Source organism: Siphateles boraxobius, unplaced genomic scaffold, assembly GCF_051911475.1.
Source record: "Siphateles boraxobius isolate OS27281-9 unplaced genomic scaffold, OSU_SipBor_1 6, whole genome shotgun sequence".
In the NCBI taxonomy this organism is placed as follows: Eukaryota; Metazoa; Chordata; class Actinopteri; order Cypriniformes; family Leuciscidae; genus Siphateles; species Siphateles boraxobius.
The window spans coordinates 32,330,560-32,341,981 of record NW_027509186.1 but is presented as its reverse complement, the minus strand read 5'-3'; the positions used below and the strand labels follow the sequence as shown (position 1 = coordinate 32,341,981).

Below are 11,422 nucleotides of genomic sequence, written 5' to 3'. Positions count from 1 at the left end.
AACACAGTAATGTTGACTTGGCAAAATGAAGTACTAAGTAAAATCAAAATGGAAATTTAAAATATTAAAATAAAATGTAACTTAACATATTAATAAATGCAGTAATAGTATATAAATACCACTAGAATTGGTATCCCACAATGCAATGCACCCAATATGACTATAGTGGGATTGATTTTAACATCTTTTCTGGATTTATTTCTATTAATTTTTACACAAAATATTATTTAAAAATTGAAAAATATTTATTTTTATTTCCAACTGGATGGCATTTAGTGAATTAAATGTAAGACTTACGTAATGTGAAAACGGTGAAACATAATGCATACTGTTTTGCATACTATTTAAAAAAAGGTGTACAGTATTCAATGTATACTGTGCAGTATGCAGTAAGCAATAAACTTAGCAGTGTTGGGGAAAGTTACTTTTTTAAGGTAATGCATTACAATATTGCGTTACTCCCTAGAAAAGGAACTAATTGCATTGCTTAGTTACTTTTCATAGAAATGTTACTTTACATTACTTTTACAGCACTTTTTATAAACTGGGCTGTACTTGCTTGTTTGTTTTTTCGGCAACCTTAAAGGCCCTTTCACACCAAAAGTGAAATAAATAAGCCTCAGGCTAAAGGAAATTTACAGTAGAGGGCGCAGCTCAAACAAACCTTTCAGCTGTGCTAACATTCTGTATAACAGAAGAATAGGATGTTTATTAGTATGGTTAAATTAGATCTTCAAAAGTCAGCAGCAAAGACATTGGTTAATAAAGTGAGTTTAAATACATAAAGTATATTTGTGTATTTTAACATATTTAATTATTGCAGGTTTGTGTTATATTCAGAGTTTGTATTTTACAAAATTTTAAGGAATACTGAAACTGTTTTTGTGCAAGTGAGATGAGCATGTTCACACTGTAGTCTAGAACTACAATAAGCATCATGTTCACACAGCGCACACAACACCTACTCACGATTTATCATCATGGAGACAAGAGGGGTGTCAGTCAATAAATCGAAAAATCAAAGATAGTTATTTGAAAAGTAACAAAATATGTTGCTTTAAAATGTAAAAGTAATGCGTTACTTTACTAGTTACTTGGAAAAGTAATCTGATTACGTAACTAACGTTACTTGTAATGCTTTACCCCCAACACTGCTAATTTGCCATTCCAAACATAGCCAGTGTGACTGGAATCATTCAATCATTTAAAAAATGTTGGAAGTCTTAAAATCCACTAGAGGGAGACCGAGTGTCTTGGAATGTGTTGGAGCACATAGCAGTCCTCACACTCTCTTGGCTTGGCAGTGAGAGCGAGTCACCCAGGCAGTGAAATCCAGTTTTTGTTTCTCTTGGAAATCCATTATTTTGTTAGTCAACTTTACAAAATGGCAATCTGCTCCCGAATAGGATCAGATCGAAGAGAGCCAAACTCTCAAATTAATATAAGTACAAGAATTTTAAAAGAGTGCAAGTGGTTTTGGACAACCCACGTATGCAGAACAAATTGTCCCTGCAAAATACAGAGGAACAACTGAGCACATAAAGCACATTTTATATTCCAAATCCCATATTTTCTTTCTACCCAGATCAAACAGCCTCCCTACAAATGCAGCTGTAGATATTTACCTTAAAGTAGTAGCTGTAAGTATGTGACATGCATTTTGAGTAATTAAAATGTATACACTTTTGATAGCACATCATATTTTTGCCTGTTTGGATGAGTATGCTTTTTTATGATATTAATCAGACATTTCCATTTAGTTTTCCCTGCCATGGCCCTTCAGATCCAGAGAGAAACGCAAACAGCATGACGTGTGCAGATTAATGGCTCATGGATGGAGTGCTGCATTGCAACACTGCAGCTATGCTGCCTGCTCAGACATTACTAACCGAACTCAGATTTGGCTGAGCTGAGCCAACCATTTCAGCAGACATAAGCAAACAGACCAAGAGACTGCATATCTGTGTCTGTCTACACAGCTACGCACTATACGCACTATACCAGTGGTTCTCAACTGTCTGCCGGCCAAGTCAAATGGAGCCAAATGGATCACGTCTGGTTTTACTGCACAACAGCAGGGCAAATAGTTGCATCACTCGATATATAAATACAAAACAGCTACAAAATAGCCAACTAATCATGTTAGAATAATGTTAGGAAGAAAAGAAAAAGAATTCTGTGGTATTTTGACACATCTTTTACCTGCCACTTGTTAGAAGGTAGTCAAGATTTCTACATTTCTACATGGTTCACAAACATGGTTCATGAACAAAACTACGTTAAATACGGCATTTAGATCTTTGCGCAGTTCATGGAAATATGAACAACTTTCAGTATTTGATTCTGAAGGCATTATTGTTTACTTTTGTACAATAAGCATTATTTCTTACGTCGCTTGATGTCCAGTGAAAAGCAAAACCAGTTGAGAACCACCATACTATACTTATCAATAAATAAATATCTGATTTTGATAAATGCAAAATCATTATGAAAAAAGATATACATACAAGGTCACAAAAAATGGGCAGAACAGGAATTGGGTTAACAGGATTGCTTAAAATAGCTAAATAATAAAAAAGAAGCTCTACTAAAAGTTCAAGTTGCTAATTTGCATACAACAGTCCATTCTTGAGAGCCTATACAGCCATGTTTTTTATATTTTTTCATTTTCCTTTCTTTTTTACAATATTGCTGATCTACGTAATCTCCTTTTTTATGCGATCGTTAATCCATTAATACACTGGCTGAAAATGACAAAAGGCAACAAGCTGTAAGAAGCATAACATATTAAACAAATTAATCAAAGAGGCCATGTGAACAGCTCAACAACAGTAAGGGCACTCAATGCTAATCACATGACTGTACAGTGCATCTGACAGACAGGGCGGCACCAAACCCTTTCTCCAAATCATGGCTTATTTTGACACATTTACGGGCACAATTCAAAGGGATTAAATGAAAACTATCAATAAATACTTGGATTTCATACCGCTCTGTCAAAAGCATCCCAAACAGTTGAGATTGCCGAAGCCCCCTGATTTCTAAAAGAGAGTCAAGTGATTTGGAAGACTGCTAATATGTGCACATATAAGAGATACAGCCATTCAAAGAGACAAATTATTCCTGTTCCCCTATTTGTAATATCACCACTGCAGCTATTCAACTACATATTCAAATATCCTGCGATAAATTCTCTCTTCGCTCTACATATACAATGCGCATTCAAAACACATATATCTTTATGAATAAAGTGCCCAGAAACAACCCCTCTGAATTTGCCATAACTACAACCACTGCGTACATTCATCTTTGGGTTATGGCGGAAGACTAGTGAGGGTTTCATTGCATTTTTGCTGAAAAATCGCAAAGTGACATTCATCACATGTTATGAATTTGTCCGAATATTTATACTTAAACCAGATATGGATATGAACGAGAATTGTGCACTTATGGGGTTTTCAATACAAAAGGAAAGAGGAAGACAAACAAAACTAGATGGAGGCAACAGCTAAATCATCCACCGTTCCACTGTCAGTTCTGTTTTGGCACTTGAATCTTAAATAACTCCTGAAACATTTGGAAAGGTGGCTTGTTTTGATAAACAGAATTCGCTTTAACATCTTACAGAACAAAAAGTATTTTCTGCAATTTTTGTGTTTTCGTAAGTTAGCATCAAGCTAATCTGATCTATGGGAAGATTTGAGAGGTTCACGCTAATGCTAGTCACATGTAACTAGCCATTGAGAGGCATGTGAGGTATTACAATACATTATATTTTGTCACAAAAGTTTTTCACTTGTTTATATATAATATGATTTGAAAACAGCATTCTTAGCATAGCATCTGTGAGGACTGGTGCAGGTTAGGGCACAGAGTTTGCTAGCTTGCTCGTTCAGATGTCAAAAGTCAATATTAGCAGTTAGCAACAATGGCGATATGGTGTCCTGTGGAGTCTGGATGGTATGATGTTATGAACTAGCGAGGGTGATGTATACGACAAGCACATATTGATCAGTCATGTTTAGATCACGAAAGGGAAGACGGGAGAACACGATTCAGAGAAATGGATACATAGTACACTAGATGTACTGTATAAAACATTCACATGCATTAGGAAAAGTTATTGGTTATTTTTGTTGAAAGCAGCATCAGAGGATCATTCATTTACAGGGAGTTGGTTTCTGGGGATTGTCTTTATATTGGTGTTTATTTTCTAGTTGTTGTTTTTTTATTATTATTTATTTATTTAATTATTTAATTTTTTATGTGAGCATTGTATCATTTATTTATATAGCATTTGAAGGCTCCCAGGAAACATGTGGAGCTTGAAGCGTTTACAGGCACCTGTGTTTTATCTAAAGCAGAAAACATGAAAAAGAAATGAATAGAATAAACTGTGCTTGGCTGGATCCTGGATATAAACCCCTTATCTGCATTTCTGGTAAGTACCCCCAACCCCCAACCCCCCCCCCCCCCCCCCCCCCCATTCTGACCCTTTAAAGAACGCAATTAGACATGAAAAATACTCTACGCAACCTAATTGTCACACACAAAATGTGTCAGAACACAATTTACAATGAAGGGCAAGTTAGTGTTGTATTATCAGCATTGCCGCAAGGGGTGCTATTGCGTAGAGTGTTTTTCTGGCCTTCAAGTGCACTCACATCCTGCTCTTTATGACTCATTTTCACTTGTAAAATTGGTCGGAGAGGTTAATAATCAGAATCGGTTAGCTGCTTGAATTGGTGGTACACATATTCCAATGTCAAGAGGCACCCATGGTGAGACTTGTCAACTTGTGTGTGATTCCACCTCAGGATCGTTTGGAATGCAGTGTGAAGAAGATGTATAAAGTAGCACAGGAAAAGTTCATCTGAAACATTTCGTTATGTGGTTCTTGTGCTGTCGAGCATTGAAAAGGATATGGCAGTTCGTGAAGAAGGCAGTGTGAGTGTGCTGTGTCTCACAGACAAACTAGAGCAGAATGCAAGCACACCAAAGCGTCGCCCATGCTTTCTGTTAGCAGTACAATAATGCCAGGAAAGGGTATGTGATCCAGCCTGCAGCACTTCATATTTTTCCTCAAGCACAGTCTAAAATATATGATGACATATTTATATATAGCATTTTTCTCATGAGAAAAAGAGAATAAAACTGTCCATTGTTATGACTTTCTTTCAATCTGTTATAGTTATGCATGTGTACATATGCTTACATATGTACACATACATGCTGTTTTCATGCCTTTGGTGTTGGTTTGCTGTCTGCTTTGGTTCCCGGGAGGCCATTCTCTGTATTGTCATTCCCTGAAGAGCTCACAAGGCACTCTTTACTATAGGAAAGAGGAAAAAAGACATAGACATTGTAGGACATTGTAACTTGGCCTTGACATAAAAATGTCGATTTATCTGATATTTAAGGTTTGGTCACATATACTGGTGCTCTGAGAATTTTCAATAGTCATGTATTTCAGGAATTGAAACAATTTGTAAAGACAAACATTTTACCCATGTAAATTTCACAACTGATTCAAGCTGATCACATGGATTCACCAAGCTGACCAACCCGAAAGTTTTTTGATAATGTGACCGCACCCTATCCCTTATGACATAATTTCATGTTTTTATGTTTTAAATTTTTAAAACATGTTTTCTTTCAAGAATTTTACTCTTTTAATGAGAATGTGTTCTTAAGAATGATTCGGGATTGTAATGAATTTTATTTCAGACAGAGGATATAGAGAAATGTTGTCCTGTGAGGGATGACCCCTATCACCATTACCCAGAATGCCTTGTTATTGACATTTACTCAAAATGACAGAATGATATTTATTGACATTTGCTCTGGTCTCACAGGGAGTTTTATAACAGTCACCACGTCAAAGTCACCAGAAGAGCACTGGACCCTAGAGAGTCGCTTCTGTGAGTGTGCAGCACACATGCCAACATTTACAGAGAACAGAAGGGAAGATGACTCTGCATATTTTTTCGTAATGTTGCAAACCATTGCCCATTGTCTGTCTATCTATCTATCTATCTATCTATCTATCTATCTATCTATCTATCTATCTATCTATCTATCTATCTATCTATCTATCTATCTATCTATCTATCTATCCATCCATCCATCCATCCATCCATCCATCCATCCATCCATCCATCCATCCATCCATCCATCCATCCATCCATCCATCCATCCATCCAATACTGTATTAGAAACTTACATTGTTTGAAAATATTGATTTATAAAGAAAGCAGATATGTTAATTCTGACTATGTGTGTGTGTGTGTGAGTTTGTGTGTAGGCTATTCCACTGGTAGTGTACATAAGATTTTACTTCAAATTTACTTAACTCTTTCCCCGCCATTGATGAAATTTTCCGGCAATCCATGTTTTCACTGTTATATTGTAGGGGTCGCTATTTCACATGTTCTGAAAGTACAGAATCTCCAGACAGGTGAAAAAGAAGCAGAAACAAGCGATAGAAGCATTGCTGACGTGCATCTTATCTAACTTGATCATCAGACATTAAACGGCATATAAATCAAAAATACCTAACGTTATAGAATTAAATGTCAAACCCAGGAAGAGGTACAGAACTATGGGCTAGCTATGGGGTGTTGATGAAAATGATACTCCTTCTATGTTTTGATCATCATTCTGAATCCCATCCGGGCATAGTCTTTGACAAAAACACGATTTCCTCAGCTTTTTGTTGATAAAAAAGAATGCATGATGCTAGCATGAAATCATGCATTTTAAGCAGAGGCTTATAATATTATAGAGGGAGGCTCTTTTCTTTCTTTTGATAAATTTATATTCATACAACAAAATATTCTGGGGGCCATGACAGATTTGTGAAAACTGTAAAAAAAATGCTGGCGGTGGCTGGCAACTTAAAAAAAAATGCTGGCGGGGAAAGAGTTAAAAGTCTATTTATGTATAAAAATGAATACCTAAATAGGAACATAGTAGTATACTTAAAGTGAAAAAATAACATAAATACAAATAGTAAACAATGTTGTATGATGTTAAGTTCCCTTAAAGAAGACTAATTGCACAATAGAGCTACTAAACTACTAGTTTAATGAGAGAGTATACTTCAAAGTGTACTTTCATAAACTAAAAAATGTGCTACAAGTATTTAACTAGTTAAGTATGTAAGTTTGGCTGTAGTATAGTTGCAGTACAAACGGAAAATGTATTTGTAAAATAGTTGTGTACTCAAAGTTTACACTTAAAGTATACTAATACTTATATTTTTATACACTAAAAAGTGTGCCAATTTAGTCCTGAGTAGTATTGAAATAGTACACGTACAAGTATACTACTTGTACATTGATATTAGTATACTTACTACATACTTACTACAACAAATATACTTGAACTTAACTTGATTATACTTCACAAAATGAACTTGAAGTACACATGTCCAATTGTTTTGTACGGGATGTATCTTAACACATTGATTAGGTTATAATCTAGCCATAAATAGTAAGGGAACATTCATTTCTGTAGAGATTTTGACTCAGGATAAAACTGACTTACTTCTTCTCCTGGACCTGGCTTAGAATGGCGAGGACTACAGCTTTCACCACCATTATGAGAATGATCAGGCCTATGACCCCTCCGAGCACGGACACAATGATTACGGTCAATGTGTTGTCCACCTCTTTCACTGCAAAGACAAACACGTGTCGAGATGCTTTGAGTTCTATAAAACATCGTGAAAAAGCACACTATAATTACTCTAGTGAAAAAATAAATATCTTAAGCACTTTAGTTATCCAGAAATAGAGCTGACGTCCAACTAAAAATATACTTATGATTGCGCTAAAGGGAAACAATTGCAAGTACTTTAGGTTCACTTTAAATATCTTGTATTTAAATTATACAGTGATCATACTATCCTTGCTGATGAGGCCCTATTTTAACTATCTAAGCACAAGGTCTAAAGCGCACGGTGCAAGTGCACTTCTTAGGGCGTGTCCGAATCCACTTTTGCTAGTTTAACGATGGGAAAAATGGTCTGCATTATATGTAAAATGGTCAGAATGTTGCTATGTCATTTTTTTAGATAAGACTTTATTTTTGTGTAAACCAAAGAAAATGTGAGGCATGAACTGAAACATCTAATTTGTTTCTGCTAAAATATTTACAGGGCAGAATTTCCAAAGACAACTTTTGCCTACAACGCAAATGTAACAATGAGCAATTTGCAAATACATTTATTTAATTTGCTAAATATTTAAGTACTACTTCAGTAATTTATTTTTGTTGAATCCTCTGTTGACCTGTTATGAATAAATGTACAATACAATGAACTGTATATGCGTTATACCTGTTGAGTATAATATAGCCAGGATAAAAGTTTACAGGAAATGTGCTTAGAGTTGCAAAGTAATCAAGAAAGTTTTATAATTATGACCTTTACCTTTTCAATAATTTACCCACACTTTGAACATCAGGTAGGCTATAAATTAAAATTTTGCATGGTTGCAAAGCAGCTTTACTTACATATAGAAAGTAGTTACAGAAGTGAATATATGTAATTATGACAACAACAACAAAACAACAACAACAACAACATATAGTCAGTTTGAAATGGTAAAATAAATTCAATTCACGTACCTGATCATCAGAAGTTTTATTACTTTAATGTATTCCTAATACACTCAAATGCACATATACTGTAATACACTCTTCCCATTAATGGTACTTTAATCGCCCTTTGCACTTTGAAATGTGGACTGCAACCTTTTAGGCTGTCAAAATATTATGAATTATTAAACTAATTATTTAAATTATCCTGTTAAGTCCTCAAAATGTACACACAATTCTTAAATGTCAAACAAATTAACAAACATTTCTTTGCGTTTTAAATCAGGGGCAGACAGTTCTGCAGAACATTGAGAGTTAAAGCGTGCAGAGAGTCAGATACAATCGGCAGAGAAATGTTACGGATGGTTTTATTTCATCCGCACGTACTGAAACACAAGCAGTTCTGCACGTTCACATTCTTCCACCAACGAACGGAACTGTCTGTGTTTTAGTGGGTGCACAAGAATAAAACGATACTCGGTTACTAACGTAACCTCGGTTCTCTCTAGAAGAGGTAACGAGTATTGCGTAAGCTAGCTTACGCTACGGGTAAAGTCATCTTTGCTCGAGATATTGAAGCCAAAAAATTATCCTTAATTTTGTATTTATTGTCAACGCAGTACAGCAGCTAGCAGACCTAGAGCAGGCCATATCGCGTGCTCATTGGTTGCCCTGCGGCAACTGCTGCAACCTACCACTGAGCCTCGCGCGTGACGTCACGTCCAATGAGGGCGCTTCGCGCCCTTACGCATCATAGCCCGCCAAAATGGGGGTGGCTTAGCGTATAAAAGCCAGGCTCGTAGGTTGTCTCACTGGTTTCATCAGCTGAAGCGATAAGACGCTCGTGGCGCCTGCACGGTCAGGTTATGCAATACTCATTCCCTCTTCTAGAGAGAACCGAGATTACGTTAGTAACCGAGTATCGTTCTCTTACGAGAGGTTCTCTCGTATTGCCAACGGGAACCCATTGTCAACGCCGTGCACGCCCAGCCTCCACTTCATGAGTCCCAGGGATTCCCGGGGAACATAGATAAGTGGGAAACAGGTGGCCAGCAATGCAGGCCAGCACATGTTATAAGCACATATAGGGTATACAGAGCGGTGTCACCGGTCCATAACTGTTCAACCTATGGTGCAGCTCAACCAGGAGAGCTAACGTCGCGTGAGGGAAGTCCGCACATGATAATCTGGGCAGGACAACAGACTGCTCACACTGACAGAAGTCTAGCCTGCAAGGCGGGAACATCCAGGTTATAAAACCTAACAAATGTGGACGGAGAGGCCCAGCCTGCCGCCTCACAAATGTCATGAATGGCAATTCCGCTGGACCAAGCCCACGACGAGGCCACGCCTCTGGTGGAATGCGCCCTAACGCCCAAAGGGCATTGCAGACCTTATGACATATAAGCAGCTTCCACTATCCATCTGGACAGGCTCTGAGCGCCCTGACAGGGCAGAGGAGATTCACATCACCCTCACTGTCGGATGCAGGCAGAGCCGAGAGAGAAATCACCTGCGCTCTGCATGGGGTGCCCAATATTTTAGGGACATAACCATGTCTTGGCTTGAGGATGACTTTAGAGTCATTTGGCCCGAAATCAAGACACGCAGCACGAACAGATAGCGCGTGTAAATCCCCCACACGTTTAACTGATGACAGAGCTGTCAGAAAAATGGTTTTGAGCGAGAGGTACTTTAGGTCCACGGAGTCTAGCGGTTCAAAGGGGAAAGCTTTCAGGGTCTCTAGGACCAGTGAAAGATGCCAGATGGGAACCGAGGGGGGTCGCGGGGGGTTCATCCGTCTAGCTCCTCTAAGGAAGCGAATGACGAGCTCGTTCCTTCCTATTGACTGGCCGCGCCTCGACTCAGCGAACGCTGCAACGGCTGCCACATAGACTTTAAGCGTGGATGGGGACCTGCCCTTATCCAACAGCTCCTGAAGGAAGCTAAGCAACCCCGGGACCCCGCACCTTCGTGGGTCTAGATCTCTATCGGCGCACCATTTGGAGAACAACAACCATTTAGACGCGTAAAGCCGCCCCGTAGAGAGGGCTCTGGATTACGTGATCGTGTTCATCACTCCCTCTGGCAGTACAACGGGTAGCCGTTGATCAACCATTCATGTAGAGACCAGCGCTCTGGATGGGGATGCCAGATTGAGCCACGGGCTTGAGAGAGGAGGTCTCTCCTCACCGGAATCAGCCAAGGGGCTGTGTGGGACAGCCACATCAGCTCCGGGAACTAAGTTTGATTCTCCCAGCGCGGGGCTACAAGGAGCACCGAGTGGCGTGTTTCCCTGATACTCTTGATTACCTGTGGTAACAGAGACACCGGAGGGAAAGCATAGAGTGAGAGGCTGGGCCAGATTTGGGCCAGCGCATCCTCGTTCTTTGAAAAGAACATCGGGCAATGAGCGTTGTCTTTTGACGCAAAGAGGTCGACTTTCGCTTTGCCGAAAAGGCGCCATAGTAACTGGACTGTTTGGGTGTACAAGGACCATTCCCCCGGGGGGATGTTGTTCCTGGACAGTGTGTCTGGACCGTCGTTCAGATGGCCTGGCACGTGCGCAGCTCTCAGCGAGCGCAGACGGCCCTGAGACCACATAAGAGGGCGTTCCGTCAGATGGCTGAGGTTTCTGGATCTGACGCCGCCCTGACGGTTTATGTAGGACACCACCGACATGTTGTCCGAGCGGACCAGTACATGGTGGTCCTGTATGAACGGGAGGAAGCGTTTGAGCGCGTTCTCGATCATTTCCAGCTATTTTCTGCTATCATTTCCAGACAGTTTATGTGGAAGTGTTTCTCTTGGTCCGACCACA

General features: G+C 39.0%; 1 protein-coding gene across 2 annotated transcripts in view; it reads right to left on the bottom strand.

Annotated features, from left to right (window-relative positions):
- Positions 1–4,258: 4,258 nt before the first annotated feature.
- scn4ba (sodium channel, voltage-gated, type IV, beta a) overlaps positions 4,259–11,422 on the bottom strand; it is a 35,967-nt gene continuing 28,803 nt past the window's right edge. The window contains exons 4-6 of one of the 2 annotated variants that reach the window (XM_077208940.1): positions 7,549–7,678; positions 6,354–6,432; positions 4,489–5,332 (exon numbers count right to left, since the gene is read on the bottom strand). In XM_077208940.1, the coding sequence (XP_077065055.1) occupies positions 6,402–6,432; positions 7,549–7,678 (161 nt within the window). In that variant the 3' untranslated portion in view covers positions 4,489–5,332; positions 6,354–6,401. Of the gene's footprint in view, positions 5,333–6,353; positions 6,433–7,548; positions 7,679–11,422 lie in introns of both variants that reach the window. The other variant, XM_077208939.1, reaches the window with a different exon arrangement.